The sequence below is a fragment of the Aethalodelphis obliquidens genome, unplaced genomic scaffold (assembly GCF_003676395.1).
Source record: "Aethalodelphis obliquidens isolate GAN/ISIS:26980383/991018 unplaced genomic scaffold, ASM367639v1 scaffold5, whole genome shotgun sequence".
NCBI classification, from domain to species: Eukaryota; Metazoa; Chordata; class Mammalia; order Artiodactyla; family Delphinidae; genus Aethalodelphis; species Aethalodelphis obliquidens.
The window spans coordinates 34698813-34719638 of NW_020837949.1; the positions used below are offsets into that span (position 1 = coordinate 34698813).

A 20826-nucleotide genomic window follows, 5' to 3' on the forward strand; every position below is an offset into this window, starting at 1 on the left:
AATGAACTTAAAGCTTATTTTGCTGCTGAGATAGAATTCTGAGTCTCTGACTTCCCTAGAAAAAGCACATAGTATAACCATAGAATCCTTTATTACAAACAAAATAATTATGCCTTATTTAAAATAGATTATCTGATTTTTTCCCTCCTTGTCTAACTAGGCATATGCTGCATGGCTAAGAAGAGAATACACATACCTACCTTTTATTGACTTCTCCCTCAATATTAATTCGTCCTTCTCCTCCTCAGCCAACCACAAATACCAGTGCTTACATGCTAGCAAATGGGCCAACACTTCTCTTGTCATAGAATTTCAGAGCAAGAAGGGCCCTCAGTGTTGTAAGTGGCTCTAATGCTTCTTTAGATAGATCTGCATCTAAGATGCACTGCAGTAGCAACAGGCTTGAGAAATTCACACAGGACCCCCTAGGCAGCCCGCAGGCAGTGAGAGAAAAGCTGGTATATGTACAACCCTGTGAGGGGCTTTCTGGTCCTGTTCCATAGTTTGGAGAGTCAGGTTCAAGAAGTAGCATGCTCTAGGGTTTGCTACAGTGCACATTAAAACGGCAAAGCTCTTCCCTCTAGTATTTGGTCAAGAAAATGTCTATAAATTTTCGTGATAGTCTCACTTATAGGCAGAATTTCATTTGGTTAAATTCGTAATACTAGAAAAAAAGTAACTCAAATTATCTTTGATAGGAATCAAAACTACCTGAATTAAGTGAATAAAAGGAATAACAAGCAAAATTTGTGTTCTAAAAGTGATACTGCAAATATGTAAGCCAGAGTACACTCTGCTCTTTAGGTAGGGGAATGTAGCCTCAGAGCCCACGAGATGGCATTTTGTAACATGGACATGTACATAGTAGGTGATAATGAATATGTATTGCCTATATGTATCATAACATTAACATATACACATTACTATATATAAAATAGATAATCAGCAAGGACGTGCCCTATAGCACAGGGAACTCTACTCAGTATTCTGTAATAACCTGTATGGGAAAAGAATCTGAAAAAGAATGGATATATGTATATATATAACTGATTCACTTTGCTGTGCACCTGAAACTAACACAATGTTGTAAATCAACTATACTCCAATATAAAATAAAAATTAAATTAAAAAAATAATAAAAGGAACTATTGACTTCTGGTTTAGTATAACAGAGTAAGCACCCAATTATACTTTCTTTTTCTACCTTTGTTTCAAAAATAATAAAATTATATCAGTCCTGGGAAAATAAAATAAAAGGTGTCAGCAGAGGACCAGAAAGTTTGAGAAACCAGGTATAAAGGGAGCAGATGAAAGGGCATAGATTGACAAACAAAAGAATACGGAAAAATGCAGCCCAAAATGCCCATAGTAAATTCTTACTTCCCACAGAACACAAAGGGCAATGGTGGGCCATGGTACAATCATCAGGGGAATTAATTAAAATCCACCATTGAGAATGGGCAGGCCTGTAAAACACCTACTCCTCCTACACACTCTCCAAGTAACAGAGCAAGGCTTCTCACAGAAATGGCTTTTGCCTTCAGGATAAAGTCTGAGAAGTACAAACCATCTGTCTGGAGAAAGCACCCAATATGGTTGTAGGAATGCAAAAGATAAGCAGAGCAGAGTTGAGAATTAATGCCCCGACCCAATTACAGATTTAAAAGTGAAGCAGGCCATGCATGCTTAAGGAAGAGCAGCAAATAGTGGTGGCAATAAAGTGAAGACCCAAAAGTGAAGCCTGCCTTTCAACACATTCCTGATGATTAAGGGAGAAGTTTACTGTCCAAAGAAATCTACACAACTGTGCAGAAAATTTACCCCAGCTACCAAACCTACTAATTAGCCAAGTCCTTCATTCATACATTGAACCAACAACCAAAAAGCATCAGACATTTGAAGAAAACCAACAGCATAAAAAAGAACAAAAGAGACTAACAAATAATTTGTATGCTCAGAAAGGTTTTAGTGTCTCCATAAAATAAAAATAGCCTGCTAGCTGTTTTTCTTTTAAAGAGCTATCCTTTATAGCAGAGAATTAATAGAAAAAAATAGATATTTAAGTTTATTATTTGAGTAATAAAGATAACCACTAGAAGAGCTCAAAATAATGGGACTAGGCAAATTTGGTGTTAGTGAAAAAAGACTAAATTCCTATACTTTTTATAGGAAGGAGTCAGAATATTTTATCTGTAGTTGATCAATCAAGAAACAGAAGCAGTATGTTTTCCATAATAAACGCTGTAGGAGATCAGGGGAAACAACCAGTTATTTGGGGGACAAAAATGGCATTGCTTGAATTCAGTTTAAGAGTTTGGATGTGGAGACAGCCAAAATGTCCTGCTAAAGAAAAATATTCAGGGCTGGGCTCCTTTTCAGTTCATGAGCTGGCACATCAACTAGCATCTATTCAATAGGCTTGGAAATCTTTCTAATGACAAATCTAAAGCAGTAATCAACCACCTGTTTATTGCTGAATGTTCCAGAAAAGCAATTCCCTTCTCATTCCAAAGAGTAATAGTTGGGAAAATATGAATTGTAAGTTTCCTGAGGGCAGGGAGTATATCATTTTCCATTTTCAAGAGATCTAAAATCATAGAAACTATAAAAGATGTTTTCTCCTGGAGCTGGGGGAGAAGAGCCACTTCTTAACGTTTTGGACCATTTTATACTTTTTTATTGTTGTGCAGGCATTATTTAATTGTTTTAAATTTTTTTTTTTTTTTTTTTTTTTTTTTGCTGTACACGGGCTTCTCACTGTTGTGGCCTCTCCCGTTTCAGAGCGCAAGCTCCGGACGCGTAGGCTCAGCGGCCATGGCTCACGGGCCCAGCCGCTCCGCGGCATGTGGGATCTTCCCGGACCGGGGCACGAACCCGCGTCCCCTGCATCGGCAGGCGGACTCTCAACCACTGCGCCACCAGGGAAGCCCTAAAGTATTTTTAAAAACCTAATTCAACTATGGGACTGAGAGTAGGTGGTTAGAAACTGAATGAGCTTAAAATAAATATTAAAGACACTTTAAAACAAGGATGAGACCATTAGAATATTCAATAAGACACTAAGAACGACAGACTTTATTCTTCCATGTTCACCAAATCAGCAACTGATTTGAACTTGGAGAACTTTACATAACTAGTGAGAGAATGGTATCCTCTTCGTATACAGGTTTAGGAAATACTTCCATATTTCTACCCTTGCCTATGCCTTTACTCAAGTATTTTATTCACATATTGTTGAAAATAGAAATCAGCATAACCTAAACTGAATTAATCACAATTTCTCAATTTTAAAAATTACTATGCTTACATGTGTTTAAAGTTGGTTCATTCACACAATTAAAGCTGGAATTTAGTAATAATAATGAAACACCTAAAATTTAATATTAATTAAATGAGTACCTATCAAACTTAACATTTTAATAGTAATAATTAAAAAGGCTTTAAAAATACTCATAGTACTTTGTTAGTAAAACTGTCTTTACCAGTACAAACTATGATTTATAAATGCATTGCAATAGCAAGAAATTTTGTGCTAGTTCAAGAGAAATTATTTACAGTAAGTAATATATTGTTAAAATATATTTAAGCATGAAATAGAAAAACAAGAATATGAAGTATTATTTGGAATCTTGACATCTTGAAGTATTTCAAATGACTGTTCTGGGGGAAAGCTTCCTACAAAAATCTCATTTAAGATGAAAATGCAGCCAACTGAATACTGATAATTAAGAGGCAGACATAATTTGATATAATATACAGAAGAACTTTATTTAAAATATTAAATAAAATCAAAGAAATAGTTAACCAGTAACACTGACAAGTCATTATTAAATGTATTATAAGATGCAAATATTGTTAAAATATATGTGCATATTTAATGCACGAATTAAAGTCATCAAGCATTCTATAAAGTGTCATTTAATTTAAAAAATGATAATAAGGTATTTATAAATGGAATCTAAGTAAAAAAGCAAACATCACTAAAAATACTTCCAGTAACTCGCACTATAGTAAACCTTTTTTTCCTCCCTACATCCCACAATCCTTTTTACTTCTGAAATACAGCACATATCATAGACTAAGTGATATAAAACTTTTTTAACATCATACTATAAGTAGGCCTTCTTCAGTTCAACCATCATATCTACCTGATATTCATGAGTTGCCAGGTGAAAAATTCAGTCAAGCAAATTTTGTAGACAAAACCCCAATAATATTATATTACTGAAACTATCTTACTTTTAAACTTAGTTTACTCAAAACAACTGACTGGTGAAGACACAGTTTTGCCCTTCACAGACACATACAGAGCACTAAATAAACAGCTAAAACAATGTTAAATATAATCACAGAGCATAAACTGGGGTGGGACCTAAGATTCTGCATTTCTAACAAATTCCCTGGTGATGTTGTTTGCCCAAGGAACACACAGTGTAGGGAGGGTCTAGATTAAGTGTTTCCTAATTGTGACTAATCCTCTGAATCACCCAGAGCACTTGGTAGAAGAAATACAGATTCTCTGATTTTCACTGAAAATAATAAATCCCTATGTTTGAGTGAGACTCAGAAAAATGTGGACTAGACGGCTAAGTTTGGGAACACTGATTTAAAGACTGCTAAAATTTAACAAAAACTCCATTTTTTAGTGTCTCACTGTTCCCAACAATATTTACATATTTCAGAAACTTCTTGGTCAGTAAGAAAAAAGACCATTAGATGGCAAATGGAGAGAAAAAAAAACCCTTGACTATTGCTTACCATTATGTTTTCACTCAAAACTGTACTTCCTTCCTGATTCTACGCAGAGATCTTTAAATGAGATACTATAAATGACAAAAGAAAAACAAAATCACACAGAAACAAAAGGAGATTACTCTTTAAAGTACCTACTGTATGCCAGCCCTTCTGCTAGACGGCATGTGTGTACATTTCTCATTGTGTAGCATGGAGAAATGAAATGGTGTTCCCCCCAAAGTCATCACAATCTAGCTAAGAAAAAGATGGAGCAGCCTTCCATCCCATACAGATTTTTACGGTAGCAAGATATAACTACCTTATCCAGGAAGTGATGAACTCTATGATCTATTCTACCTTAGGGAGCAAAGATGAGGGAAAGACTTGAGTGGGCAAAGGTATGGAGGTGGGAAATGCTTGGGCATATTTAGGGCAGAGTGAATATTTTGATTATTTTTGAGAGTCAGTTAAAAATAGGGAATGACAAGACACGTGGCAGGAGGAGAAGATTTTAAAAAACAGCACAGATTCAAGAATGCCAAATAAGTGTTTTACTGTCCAACAGAAGATTTAACAAGAATAGAAGATGTAATGAGAGTAAAGTGTTAGTTCAAGAAAGATAAGGACATGTAAACTAATTGAAGAAATATAGGAAGTTGTCAGAATTGAAAAAAAAACAATCAAATTTTTGAGAGCATGAGTTGGGACACTGCCTGGTGATTGTCAAATCCTTTTTGTGTTCTTGTTTGAAGGGAGTGGAGCTGGAAATCCCTGGTTTATAGGAGGTGGATGGAGAAAGCAAAGTCAAGGTGTTCAAGGCAGCTAAAATGACTCAAATATTCAGGTACTCCTCCAATGTGAGGGCGGGGGAAGCTTTCTTTAAATAATGTTTGTAGTGGAATAATAAAACAAACTAAAAACCACCAGAAAAATGCCACAGGTGGTGTGACATGAAGGAGAGATCTTGGAGGCAGACAGACCTGAACTGGGATCTTGGCTTCATCCTTTACTGAAATGTGACTCTAACCCAGTTATTTTACTTCTCAGTTATGCTCAGCTTCCTCAAGAGAAAAAAATAGGTGTAAATAGGTATAATAAAAATTCTGGCAAATGGTTTCTATACCTGAAAGAGTGGGCTTGTGCCAAAGTGACCACAGTGCTGTTCTGCCTTGTAAAACCTGACATACTCGATACTTTCACCAACACCCCAGTAAAGGGCAAAACAGAAAAACATTTTACTTAAGTTTGGAGAGCAGATTTGTTTTGCAGGGAATTGAGAACTAAAAAAAGGAAAGGGATTCATTTTCAGTAAGAATGATGTAGGAACTCCTCCATCAGAAGTCACAGAACTATTTGGAGAGAATACACGTCCAATTGTTTACCACCAATTCCTGAAATCTCACCATTTAAAGTCCACTTTGTAAAGCAGAAATATTTGCTGTTGTAAATGGGCTTCAAAAGCAAGGTCTCTATTTGTGTCTATCTTCCTTCCTCCCTCCCTCCCTCCCTTCCTTCTTTCCTTTCTTATATTGTTTTCCTCATACTTTAGTTTCGAGTTCATGAACAGAAAGAAGGTTTTTTTGGTTTAGGGATATGTTACTGTGTCATATCTTTGTATCCATACTGCATATACTAAATGCAGAATTAAGCAGGGGCATGTATGTCTAACAGCAATTTCAGTGGTTGGTTTACTGGGTTGCTCTTAAAATTTTAAACTGTCAATACAGTGAAAAAGAGACTATCATAATATTTCTGCTTATATTTCACCCCAGTTACATGTTCTGTTTTCACTAAAAGGTTTTTCTAAAAAGTGAAGAGGTATATTTTATTAATTACTAAAAATCGACCAATTACTTAAAAAGTTAAAAAATCTTAATGTATCTAAATGTTTCGTAAAATAATTAATGTTCTTCAGATTTATATGAATCCACCTTCAATTTCGGAGGGGAAGGAAAGAACACTTACATTATGATTAGGTTATTAGAGTCTCTTATAAGAAAACAGTTGCTAAGTTTTAACTCTAACGAGTAGCTATTCTTTTGGCTAAAAATATCAGAAAGTATAACAAATATGGTGAGAGTAAAGCTGTCATAACTAGAAAATTTTAACAACCATGAATACACCCTTCCCTTCTTTCATACAGTTTGTCCGAGAAACAGGAATCCCTGAAAGGTGATGATACAAAGCTCAAACTTAGATGTCAAGACACTAGGGGAGAGAGACAAGATGGTAGTCACAAGCCACAAACAGATTTAATAAATAATATAAAGAGAGGTACTAACCTAGCTATGAGTTTACTCATTTTCAAATTGCTGTCCATTTTAGATGAAAGTGGGTTTCTAATTCCTTTAGAGATGAATTACCTCCACCTATGCCCTTGAGGCCAGCACCCTCCCCCAATCATCTTTCAGAGCTGGTTTCAACTCTGTTCTTTTCCTTCTTGCCGTTTTAATCTTTTCATCTCCACTGCCCCCTCCCCCCAAGACCCTTCCTCAATTCTACTCCCGCAAGCCCCCATCCTATCATCTCCCTATTAATCAGTATTTTTCCCAAAGGACTAGTACACTACTTGTCTACGTATACTCTTTTAGTTACCACTCGAGTCACTGCCAGGGACTATATTCTTTGAAACTACTCTTATCAAATCTAATAACTTCGTTCATGTCTCACCCCACAGGCTTAAAACCACCCTTCAGTCTGTGATAATGCTTTTTAAAAAATCTCTTCTATTGTTCTTTGACTGATCTTGCGAATTCTGTGGTTGTCTTCCTTTTTACAATTTCCTTCAAAACAATGGACTCTAATTTCCTGCATATGGCCTGACTTCTAAAGATGCAACATCTCCAAGTCGTCGCTGTCTGCTGAACATGGATATCCTACCAGCAATGCAAATACACCTCCCAAACAACACTTTTATCACCTCTAACTTCCTACTGCCCACCATCAAACCTGCTATTCTTCCTGTGTTCTAGATCTCACCAGATTCCCAATCAAACAAACACAGATATCCAGGCACAAAATTCCAGAGATCTCAATTTTTTATGTTCCCCTAATTGCCAACATACCTTTTAAATCAAAGTGTTGTATTCTCCCTTAAATCTGTCCTCTTATTTCCTTACCCTGTCCTTCCCCTAGATAAGATGACAACTTAATTGAACAACATCCAATTAATTTTTTTGGACAACATCCTCTCACCTAGACACATAGACTCCACTATTTTTTCTATTTCCAATCACTTCTTCCTATTGCTCCCAAGGATATCTTTAAATATGATACTCTTGTTATGTTACATCCACTTCGTTGCTCAAAATCTTACAGAATATTTAAGGGTTTTTTTTTTTTTTTTTTTAAAGCCAATTAAAACGTCAAATTCTGGCTGTGGTCCATATATTTAAAGACTATGCAACAACTTTTCCCCATAATGTTCTCCAATTCCCAAGATACAATACACTATGCCCTAACTTGAAAACCACCTATCTTTTTTTCTTTCTGTTCTATAACGTAGCTGATTCTGTCCTCATCACCTAGAATGCTCTCTACACTTCCAGCGTGATGAATTTCTGTTTTTGTTTTTTTTTCTCAAAACTTCACCTCTAATAAACCTCTTCCATCTACTTGTCCTCAATTCCTCAGTACAATGATTAAATCTTTTTTTACAGTTTGCATTGATTTTTCAGTTCTAAATTATATATTTTCCACCTTCACAGTATACAATTTTCAAACGCAGGTGATCATTATTTTACTGAAAATTTTTGTAGCATGGTCAGTTATACATAGAATGTGCTCAGTGAATATGTGTTGAATGGAACTGAATGTCAGGGGGCTGTGTAAGAATAATTCCAAAGTGTGGAATGGATTAGTATAGACATACAAGATCAAAAGAGTGATCAACCAATGTGGACTACCTTGGTGAAAGAGCATTCCTGTGGGACAGTAATTGAGCTGGACCTTGTATAACCAGTAGAATCTGCTAAGCTGATAAGAAAAGAGAGGAAGTTACAGAGTGATAATAACACATGAAAAGGAACAGAAAAAAATGGAATAGTGTATGTTTGGGAACAGGAAGTAGATACATCAGTTAGAACCCAACATTTTTATTTGTGAAATAATAGGGCATAAATCTGGGAAAGGAAAAGAGCCCAGTGGTGTCCAGCAGACACTGGGCAGACATTAAAAACTGTACACAAGTTATGAGAAAAGGAAACAGGAGCAATTATTTATCCTATGATGGTAACAATAAAAAAAGGGTTTATGTGCTAATTAACAATGATAGCATTGATCGTTCCAGACACTTTGTAGGACTTTTCTAGAAGCATAGTTTCTCAACAGACTTCTAATCTCTGTACTCATTTCTATAGCTTTAAGTTGTCAATTTACAAGTGCTATGAATATTTTTTACAGGATCAAAGATGAATGTTAGTCACTTAGCATTTTCATCTGGTCAATTCAAGGATCCATTCTGAACTTTACCTATTTAAATGTTTGATATTTCAATATCAGACTTAAAGTATCAATATTATATCATCCACTTTACTTTGTATTTTAAAGTCAGGATGACTCACAAATCACTTATGTTCAATTGTTAAGACAATATTTAACTGATGGATAGTAAAGAGACAACCTGAAAAGCCAGGGAAACCCTACAGAGCAACTGATCTTGCTTGGATGTGTAGGGAATAAATAAAAGGGGATAAAGGGAAAATGACTCTAAAAGATTAAGACTTTGTAACTATTAAGCTTATGCCTCTAAACATTAGGAGATAAATAGCAATGCCCTGCATAACTTTAAAAAATAAGTCTTTTTTTCTAGTTGAAGTCCTAACAAAAGAATGTAAGCAATAAGTCAACAGTCTGGGATTTTGTGATTCATTTTAAAACATTTCTGGGGGAATCACTAAAGATCCTTGAATTTTTCTTTTCTAAAACCTCAACCTATAAATTAGACTATCTCACAGATCTGACTGAGACCTTAAAAGTGTCCTCAATTATTTGTAGTGAGGTGGATGGACTCAGAGTCTGTCATACAGAGTGAAGTAAGTCAGAAAGAGAAAAACAAATACCGCATGCTAACACATATATATGGAATCTAAAAGAAAAAAAAGGTTCTGAAGAACCTACGGGCAGGACAGGAATAAAGACGCAGACGTAGAGAATGGACTTGAGGACACGGGGAGGGGAAGGGTAAGCTGGGAGGAAGTGAGAGAGTGGAACGGACATATATACACTACCAAATGTAAAACAGATAGCTAGTGGGAAGCAGCTGCATAGCGCAGGGAGATGAGCTCAGTGCTTTGTGACCACCTAGAGGGATGGGATGGGGAGGGTGGGAGGGAGATGCAAGAGAGAGGAGATATGGGGATATATGTATATGTATAGCTGATTCACTTTGTTGTACAGCAGAAACTAACACACCATTGTAAAGCAATTATACTCCAATAAAGCTGTTAAAAAAAAAGTGTCCTCAAGTAGTCGGGTAATATGCACAGTAATTTCAAAAGTGATCATGAAACTGATCGGTTTTTGAAACCTTATTATAGGTAGATATGATTAGCAACATTTGGAAAAAAGGAGTGGTTTCTTTCTTTAACAGATATATAGAATTAAAATTAAAGTACACAGCTTGCCAAAATTAATATATAGGAACCATGGCTCAAGACTAAAGAACTATCAGATCATCAAGAGTTCTCCTTGAATTCAACGAATAATGAAGAGATAAAAGGAAAGTCACTTGGATTCTTTAGTTTCCTCAGTTGTAAAATAAAGGAGTTGAATTAGGTGAATCTTAAGGCTCTTTTAAGCTAACATATTCCATCAGTCACTACAATGGAAATGCATGTTGATTAGACACCCTCGCCTCCTTATTTTGGCAATGCACTACCAGGGCAGAATCCCTCTAATAAAGCAGAATGACTATGTAGGTAATATACAGAAAGACAAGGGTAAACATGCAAAAGATGTATATTTTCCAGCCTTAATATGCAAATGAAGTATATTTTTCACCCTTAATATAAGAGAGTATTAAGAGAGGTGCAACTTACAGGCAACAACGATTTAGGGAGAAATAGAGATAAAACAACAGTACACATGTTATTCATATTATTTTATTTCTTTTAATTTTATATTGATTACCTATGTATCAAGAAAATATTGCATATATAACATTAAATTTCTAAACCTTTAGGCTTGTTTATCAAATTTTGATATCATTTTGCCAACATTCTTTCTCTCTCTAAAATTACACAACCACATGTGAATTTATGAATTATGCTTAATTTAATGAGAATTTATCTCTGAGATATTTACTTGATGCCTCCTTTTCACTGTAGTATCTCTTAAGAATACTCTTACGTAAGAGTACTTAAGTAATATCTCTTCAGTTCTCTCTCATTCTATACTGTCTGTTTTAAGCCCCACTAAATATTTTACAACTCAAATCCTAAATTAGAATTAAGATATTATATTGTTATTCTGGAGTGTCATGTTATAACACACTGAATTTGAGTGGTAGATTACTTCTGCCAATATTCCAAAATATCTCACACTATCTCAAGAGAGAACAGGAAGAAGGTCTGCTGGAATGGTAATGACGACTTCAGGGAAAAGAGCTTAGGATCATGGCTGCAAGAGCTGGAGCATTTCATGCTGTTCCTCAATGTTAAATACGACAAAAAAGTTTCATCTTGGAAAGCTTAACTTGATATAAGACTTTATTCTTTATTTTATCAGTAGCATGAATCTACTTGCACCAAATTTATTACCATTCTGATAAGGAATATAATTAATTGGAAATAAACAAGTGCAATTTCATCTAAGAAGTATGGTGCATTGTATGACTACAGCATGACCAAATTCTGATAATAGTAAGCTTTCTGAACGCCACTGGATAAAGGTTTAAAGTACAGTGTGCAGTTTCAGGTTTAAGTTTGAATGCCAATGGGAATCATGTACTGTTTAACATGATATCCTATGTATTAAAATATATGAAAAATCTGGTTATTTAGAAATATCTTTAAGTGAATATATTGCTGCATGAATGGTGCCAGTAATAAAAATTTGATTCTATAATTTGTCAATCATGTGCATAACAAATAACTCATTTGCCTAATGAAAATTACAAATGTAAAAAATTTAACTGCAAAAAGAAGAGAAAGAAAAACGAATTGCAGATAGAACTCAATAAAAACACATGGACGGGGCTTCCCTGGTGGCACAGTGGTTGAGAGTCCGCCTGCCGATGCAGGGGACGCGGGCTCGTGCCCCGGTCCGGGAAGATCCCACATGCCGCGGAGCGGCTGGGCCCGTGAGCCATGGCCGCTGAGCCTGCGCGTCAGGAGCCTGTGCTCCGCAACGGGAGATATGTGCGTGTGCTCATGAGCTGTGAAAATGTATACACTAGGATGACTTGTTTTTTTGTGCCTTTCACTTATTATTATGCTACAATAAATGATGTGGAAATATACAAGGAACAGAAATACAAATAATAAATACAGAATACACATTTTATCAGTGATGTTTAGAAATATGCAAAAACTATAGAGTGAACTGTTAGAAGTTAATACAGATTATATTTCATATTTGTAGCGACTATCACTAATAGCTCATTACAAATAACTTTAAATGTGAAAGGAAAAATAGTCTTCAAATGGGCAACATAAATTCACATTATTGCCACATACATATTCTAGTGTGTGTATCAATTTAGTTGATGAAAAATATATTAACAACAACAAAACCAGATAACTAAATAAATAATCCTTTCATCAGCCCCTGATTTCTGCCATACTAATGCTTTGGTGAATCATCAAGGGGAGTAAATTATTCATTACAAATTTCAAAGAGGAGTCCCCATTGAAAAAGCTCTGCTACTGGTCCTTCTTGGAACCAACATCAAGAGAATTCATGGCAGTCTCAAATATTGCAATAAAATAAAAGGTGAGAGGCAATCACTCAGGAGAGGTGTCTAGAATGAACTGAGCTCAGGGAGCTACATCCCAGCTGAATGAGGTGTGTAAAGATAATTATTAATATCTTGAGTTATACTAGGAAAGAAAAAGATTAATCAAGGAGTTGCATGCAAATGTCGGTCAAGGCTTTAAAAACAGAAACCTTTATTCTACTTGCAACGGAGAATCTGGAAGGTTTTTAATAGTAGCTCTAAACATGGTCACTATATTATAGCGTTATGGCATTAACAAAATCAGCTGTAATATAGGTGTTTGAAATGTTTGACTATCTTAAGGTTTATTTTAAATCAAACAATCTAGCACAATACCAATCCCATCGTAATAGTGAATATAAACTACTCACAAAATGAACATGATGAATTAACAAATCTGATTTTTACTGCTTCATCATAAATTTAAAATTTTACTAACACAACTTTGCATTAATAGCAAAGAGTTAAATCTTGCAATATAGGTTTTATATAGAAAGGACTCTCCAAAAATTTTTATCCCAGGTTGTCTCCAGATTGTTAGTTAAAATGATCAACATTACTAATAAGTAGTAATTTATCTCTAATTCTTGGTTAATCTCTGCCAATACATTTATAAAAGAGAAGGGAAGAAATAATTGGAGATAATCTGGCACTGCCACACGTGTTTCCTAATTTCCTATCTTCACGTGTTCTGGTTGGATACAGACAATTGAGAGCACAGTCACTTTTCTTAACATTCTTTAGCCATGATTTTCCTTGACTGCCTGAGGACATCATTTAGCTCTGGTGAGGCAGTGCTCTTTTTCTTTCACTTAGCTTAACAAATCAGAAAACATTTGGATAACTGATTTTTGTGAGGGAAAAAGTCAGTGTTCAACTTAAATTAATGAATATAAAGACTTTCCTCTCAGGAAGGAACATTTCCATCTGTTCTGCTCATGGCATAAGGTGATGCCCAAAGCCCCTTAGTGTTAATACCAAATGCATATTTAAATTTATGTCAAACAGAATTGCCTCTTTGGTCCAAGCAAGAGTATACTGATGATACTACAGATACTGCCTCAAACACCTACTGCACACTTCCTGTGTGTTAGTCATCATGCTCAGTACTTTTGGGGGTTATCAAATGTAATCCCTGTACCACCCTATGAGGCAGATACTATTATTGTCCTGATTTTACAGATTGAGAGCATGAGGCTAAAAGAGGTCAAGTAATGTGCCCAATATTCAACTAGAAAGCTGATTCCAGAGCCCATGGGACAGAGTATTTGGTACTGGGCAGAATTTATGTAAAGCCTAAAAAGAGAGATGAATTTGGAACAGAAAATAAGAGACTCTTAAAACTGTCACTATCCCCTTTTCCTTTTTTCTTTCTTCCAATCCACAATTCCCATCAAAATAAAACATTCAGCAGTCAGTCACAACAGAATAAAGATCTGTAGGGGAAAAGATGACAGTGTGGTCAATATAATTTGAATGTGATATAAAACTGCTAGACCAAGACCAGCCAGGTCTTATTTTTAATTTATAGGTCCAACAAATTTTGTTCATCAAGATATGCATTTGACCCAGTGGTAAATGCTTTGAAATTAAGATCCAGAAGACAAAGACTCTGAGCATTCTCCTAACTGCCTCAGCACTTAGAGCTAACAGGCAGAGCCCTATGTAAAATAGTATTCACATAGGTGTAAAAACCTATAGGCAAGACTAACAATAATATTATATGCAGGTAGGTGCTAATAAGGCCATTCAGGCAGATGAGGTGTCAACAAGGTCTACTTCTTGAGGAGTGAACTTGGGTTGCTACTGTGTGGTAGGGAAGCCAAAGGTTGTGAAATTTAGGATCTTGACAGAATTAGCCACTTGTAAAGCTGTTTGATATATCAGGGAAAAAAGAAAGGCACCAATTCCATTACTAAAGTTTGAAATAAAAGTAAAATAAGTGAAGATTTTTCCAGATTAGAGTTAAATATACATCATTTGAAAAAATTGAGGGTGAAAAGCAAGTAGCGAAAAGAAATCTCTTACAATGATGCTCACTTACACTCATCTTCTTGTTTTTTAAAGCCAGAACTTAATGCTTTTTCCTATAAAATTCAAACTTATAATAAGAGTATTAAATTGTTACTCTTAGAATATTAAATGTACAACCTCTGGAGCCCAAACATTTCTTTTACAAAAAACAGGAAACAGAATTTAAGATTACAAGTTTTAGGTAGACGTGATGTGAGTACAACTACTACTGCCCAGTACAGCAGTGAATTAGTAGAGGCACAATAAACATAATCTATTAGTGAGTTCGTAAAAGTGTCTCTACTGTTCAACAACATGATAATAAGGAGGCACAATACTTAGATGATGGCCAACATCTTATGGCTACTTCCAGACCAAAACACCAGAAAATACTCCTTTGAAATATATTTTCATTGCATCTTTGGTTAGGAACCTGACACCATAAGTACCTGAAAGAAGATATGATATGATGGAGAGCTTTTGACATCCGTTTAATCTCATGTAACATTATGTAACATTACTATTTCTTTAAGATAATTTGGGCTTTAACCTACATTTGGTAATTGTAAGTGGCTTTCCCCCCCTGAGATTTATAGTACTTTACTTCAGGCTTGTTAATAAACTTATAGGAGATAGGGGGTAAAATTAATTTAATCTGCCACTTTAGAACACATGCCTGAAAATTTTGTTTTTTTATTTGTGAAGGTGGACCAATCATGGAAGTAATACGTGTGATATTAAGTTAATCCATTGATAGGGCATTATGTAGGGTCTCTTAAGAATTTAGAAAACTATTACAATGGTTCACAATTTATTATAAATGTGAGGTATATAGATTATAAAGGGACAGGGCTGGTTTTAGATACGCCTATCTATTCTTTCTATACCTTTGTTCCTTCCATCCCACCAGTAATCTCATGGTGGTCGAGTACCGCCCCAGCATACTAGTACTTATAAAATTTAACAAATACTAAGAGAGAGCCATGACCATCACATAGAAACTGTCAACTATGAATAACAAATAGTATTTGTTTTAGTTCGCATCTTGGTTTTAAATCACATTATGTAGCCATTTTAGCTTGCAGAAAGTTTAATATAATCAATAAAGAAAATAAGCACCTACTTAGTATTTAATGTTTCCCTTGTATTGTGAAGTCAAGAACCATCATTTGCAAAGTCACTCAGTGACTAATTTGAAGTATTTAGTTTGGTGCACTGCAGGGATGGAAAACACCTGATCTATGCACTGCCATGCTCTCTCCCCCCACCAACCACACCAGACCTCACTAATTTATCCTGTTGTTCTTTCTGTCTTGGAGACTAACTGCAGTCTCAGACACGTGGCACAACCTCAGACTCCTGTTCAACACTGCATTCAAGGCAGCCATGAACAATGTGGCATACCTCTGGAAAGACCAATACATTGGTGATCACAAACTATAGATTATAGATTGGGCTATAGATTCAGGCTTGCCATTGAGGAACTGCAGGGCACCTGTGAGCCATTCATTTAATTTCTCCATCGTTTGTTTTTATTCCGAAAACATTTCAGTGAAAATATAAAGATCTGTTGCTGTAGATTTATTTTTCCATCAGTAGAGTAGATAATAATTTTTTAAATGGTAGAAGTAGATTTACATAAAGAACAAACACTATTATTGGTTAAGCCATCTCACTCTTCAGTCTAAAGAAAACAATTTTTCCATTGAAATTATTTTAGGAAAAAGTGTTACCAATTAAGAATACTGCCTGTTCCATTTTTAACGCACTTTTTTTTTAAGTATAATTTTGAATGAATCTTCTTTACTAAGTTAAAATATAGTTATTTTTGAAGTGTGACTTTATTTTCTTCAAAACATAGAGAAAACCTAAAAATTAAGATTATTTTAGTCTTTCACATAAATTTACATAATTTCAGCAAACCTTAACACTGCTTTTTAATTTTTGCTAGTTTTTCAAATGTTATTATTGTAAAGAAAGCTTAGAAGGGCAAACACTTTAGAATTAAAATGAATGAAATCCCAAACTAGATAATTTCAGATCATTATGAAACCTAATTTCATGTGCAAAATTTATTACCAATCCCCTGCATTCACTATTTCCATAAAATAGTACGTTACTGCCGTTTCCATTTCATTTTTGTTTTGCATCTAACATTTAAAAAATGTTTAAAGTTTATATATTTTCCACAAAGAAGAGCATCCCATGTTAATTTGACTCTATTTTTATTGAGAAAAATCTTTTGTTTTTTCAACTAAGGTATGAAATTATATATTTCTTCTTCATTCAGGAAGACACTGATTATTTGTCTATGCGATTAATTATGTTGTGTTCTACCAATCATAAATTAGGAAATATTATGTATATGGTAGTAAAAAAAGATAAGTTTTGGGTGAGTCAATTTAGGAATATTCTAGACCATGGAAACTAAAAAAGTACATCAATTCTTAAGGAAACAAGCAAAAATTCTATACATGAAAATATACGACTTACATATTTAGAGATTCCTTAGGAATACAGGTAGTATCCATGGTAAACAGAAACATGAAGTTGCTCTATTTAAAAATTCTTGAACGGCCACTTCAAGATTGTTATTCATTTCCAAGGCTAACCAGTATGTGAACTGGGTCATGGAAGTAATTTTCATTGGATATTATAGTCTAAAGAGACAAATTACACTCTAGTGACAGAATATGTAAAAAGAGGCCTTGGCATATTTATATGGTAACTTGCAGAACGTGGAACAGGAACTTTTCCCTGAAATATGTATTGTATCTATCCATAGTCTCAATGTACTTATTTGATGCATATCAATACCATCTCATCAAATTATTCCTAAATCTGTTCAAGAAAAGTGTAGTGGTTCAAGAAAAGTACAGAGGTGAAAAAGCCATATGCTCTCATATATATAAGGTAAACTTTAACGCCATCAACTCACAGAAACGGTGAACTGTATGTATATCTGATGAAACATAATTGAAGCAAGAATATAAGAAGTAATAGAAAACAAACTAATTACATCTGTGCCTTAACATTAGTCATCTCTTGATCATCTGCATCAATGGAAGGTAGCGGCTGATAGAAAATCACAGACCATCTCTTTAGCAGGGTTGGGTCTATGGCCTTGTGCATAGTAGCTGAATTACTAATTGCCCAGTGTAACTTACTGCAAATGTGTTGTGAGGATGCCCATCACCAGAAGAGTGGCCACAGACACATAATTTTGTTTCTGGAAGCAATTCCTAGATTAAACAAAGAGAATCAGGAGTTGGCTTTTTTTTTTTTTTTTTTTCCAATCTTAAGGCTTAATGCTAGTAATGTACATTATCATTTAAGAAAATATTATTTGGATTATTATCTTGGTAGGTTGACCTAGGCAAGACTACTCCACCTTTGTCTCACAGCTAATAATAGTATTAAATAAAATTGAAAAAACAGGAATAATTTGGCAGATGTTAATTTGAATATTTGAAAATACGAAATAACCACTAACCAAAAATTACTGATCATCTACCAGGATACTGACTTAGGAGCCTCACTTCCCACTTCTAAGCTAAAATTATGGCCAATGTTTATTAATAAATATTCCTATAGCTTTAAATGGTACTGTGATTTTAGAGTATGGCATGCTATTTGTCCCTAAAACTTTATCTCTTTTTGAAAAAGCTAACTGTTGACTTGTAGTCAATTATAACCAACACGAATGAACATAAATCCTGTCTTGTCATGAAATGTGAGAACAATCACAAGAATCCCTTTAAATAAACTGCCTTGGTTCTGCATTACTATAACACAAATATTGCCATTAAATACATATTTAAGACTATGGAGCTAAACTCAGTAATCTCTGTTAAAACCTGTTGAATTGTGTCATTTGTATTGAAAATTACTCTATATACTCAAATGAATAGTTTGCGTTTTTATCTGTAAAAGCAAAGTGATTATTTATTGATAAATGACATGGAATGTCATTTTTTACCTAAGTAGCATCAGACATTTCAAAAGATTTTGTCTGAAGGGCAAAAGGATTACACTGCATTTGTGTAGACCATGTGACAACACATCCTTAGACTTCATGTATGATATGAAAGGATGATCCCCATTCATAAGATACACAAGGGAAATTATATCAGAAAACAAGAAAAGCAAGGAGGGATGTGGTAGGGGTGTCAGGGAGTATTTGTAGTGGTTTGATGCATGTAAATATTACATCTTATAAATAATTCTTTTCAAATACATCTCTGAAGTTCAGGGGATCTGTTTGAGAAACGGATTGTACATGCTTTACATGACTATATGCCATTTTCTTCAAGATAAGAGCAACATTAATTTAAACAGAAAAAAAAATGGCTTCCAAAATATTCTTTCCCTTCAATTTCCTATGAAGAAGTATGTCACCTGATGCTGGCAGATGAGGATGAAGAAAAAACGTTCAAGTTATATTTTACTGTCAGAATCCAACAAACACTTTTTCATCTAAATTATTTTGTCAACAGCCTTGTAGTACCCTTGCTAACCTTATTTGGCACCAGTGCATAATTAGATACACAGGGGTGTGACTCCAATTGAAGGTGTTGGCATTGAAGCACTCTGTGAAAATATTAACTATGAGGTTAACTCCAATTTTCTCTTCTTTAATTAAATGCACATGGTACTAATGAGGTAACCTACTGTTCCTTGATAGCACTAATTAGCTAAGAGGAGAGTATACTCTCACACTGCAATTTAAACCTAAAAATAAGGTTGAAATATGCTAATTGCAGGCAATTTAAAACAGTACAAGTTGAAGAACTAGTCATAATAAGAGAAACTGACTGCTTTACAGCTAGGCAGCTGTAACTTTGGTTAAAATCAAAACAAGCCACACGATTTTTGGACTGCTATTTAAGGAGGTCATAAGCATCCTAAAAAAAAAAAGAAATGAAATGCTACTCCGTACCACAGCAATGAACCAGATTAACAAAAAATCCTCAGATCGACACTCATCTACCTAAAACCAAAAATCAGTGAGCATCATGAGAACTCCAAAGGTGCCACGACACTATATTTAGTACAGAAAATGAAACTTCATAAATAAGCAACATCACCTTAAGCTCTTTCAAGAGCACCCAAATTAAATATTGTACTTTGTGTCTAACATAGACAAAACATGTCAGGTGCTGAAGATCTGCCATCCCAAGCACAGAGTCTGAAGGGAGGATATAGAGATGATTAAGAAACAGGACATTTCCAGACCAGGTACAAGTACACTGATAAAAATACACAAAAGATGTTATGACATAAAATGCTGTAGGCATCATTTAAAGGATACAGGTGCCAAAATTATCAGAAGGATTTCATTATAAGAAGGAGATTTTTGCTCCTTTTCCTCTACAGATTAGAGCTCTGTGATGGGCGTAGCCTGAAGCTTCACTGTGAGAGAGAATATTCTCCATTCTCAGCTCACGTGACTCAGAAACATAATTTCAGTAAATCTAAGTATAATCCAAACATATCTTCTTTAATTGTGTCTCAAACATTTCCCCAATATGATTTTAACTGATAACCATTGAGATAACTTTGACATAAAACAAGATTCTGAAGGACCTTCTGAAGCCATGACATATTTTTGTTCATCAGAAACTTTGTTTGACCAAAGCAACCATTGCCTGACAATGCCAAATCATTCCTGTCACCATAGATAAAAATACAGCACATTAAAATGATACTGTCATTAATCTATCTTTAGGGACAAAAGAGATAGGACTGTCCCACACTAAGGACACACAGTGACATTTCTGCCCTGTCATTTTGCATGCAAAATTATAAGATATATACAGTTTAAATAATCAAAAGAGTTGAGCAAGGAATAGAAATAGAGTTAAAAAGCAAAATTTATGAACAGAGAAAGTCAACTTAATCTTATGTTTACTGAAGAACAATACCCTGGAAAAAAGCAAACCATTTGAAAGGCACAGGCTTTTAAGTAACTCCCAACTAATAACTCCAGGAGTTAAAAGTATGTGAGAATAAACTCTGCACTGCCATTAGCCCGTCATCATGTCTTGCCAAAAAGCCTGGTTGAAGAAACTGCTTTGAAAAACCCACCCAGCTTCTTCTCCTGGCTGTCCTAGAGCTTTCTACAACAGAAGGAGACAGAATGT

At 34.8% G+C, this 20826-nt stretch overlaps 1 protein-coding gene across 1 annotated transcript in view; it reads right to left on the reverse strand.

The window, feature by feature from the left end:
- FOXP2 (forkhead box P2) overlaps positions 1-20826 on the reverse strand; it is a 262680-nt gene that overhangs the window by 101225 nt on the left and 140629 nt on the right. Inside the window, exon 4 of the mRNA XM_027102140.1 lies at positions 17851-17925. Coding sequence (XP_026957941.1) covers positions 17851-17925 — 75 coding nt within the window. The remainder of the gene's footprint in view (positions 1-17850; positions 17926-20826) is intronic.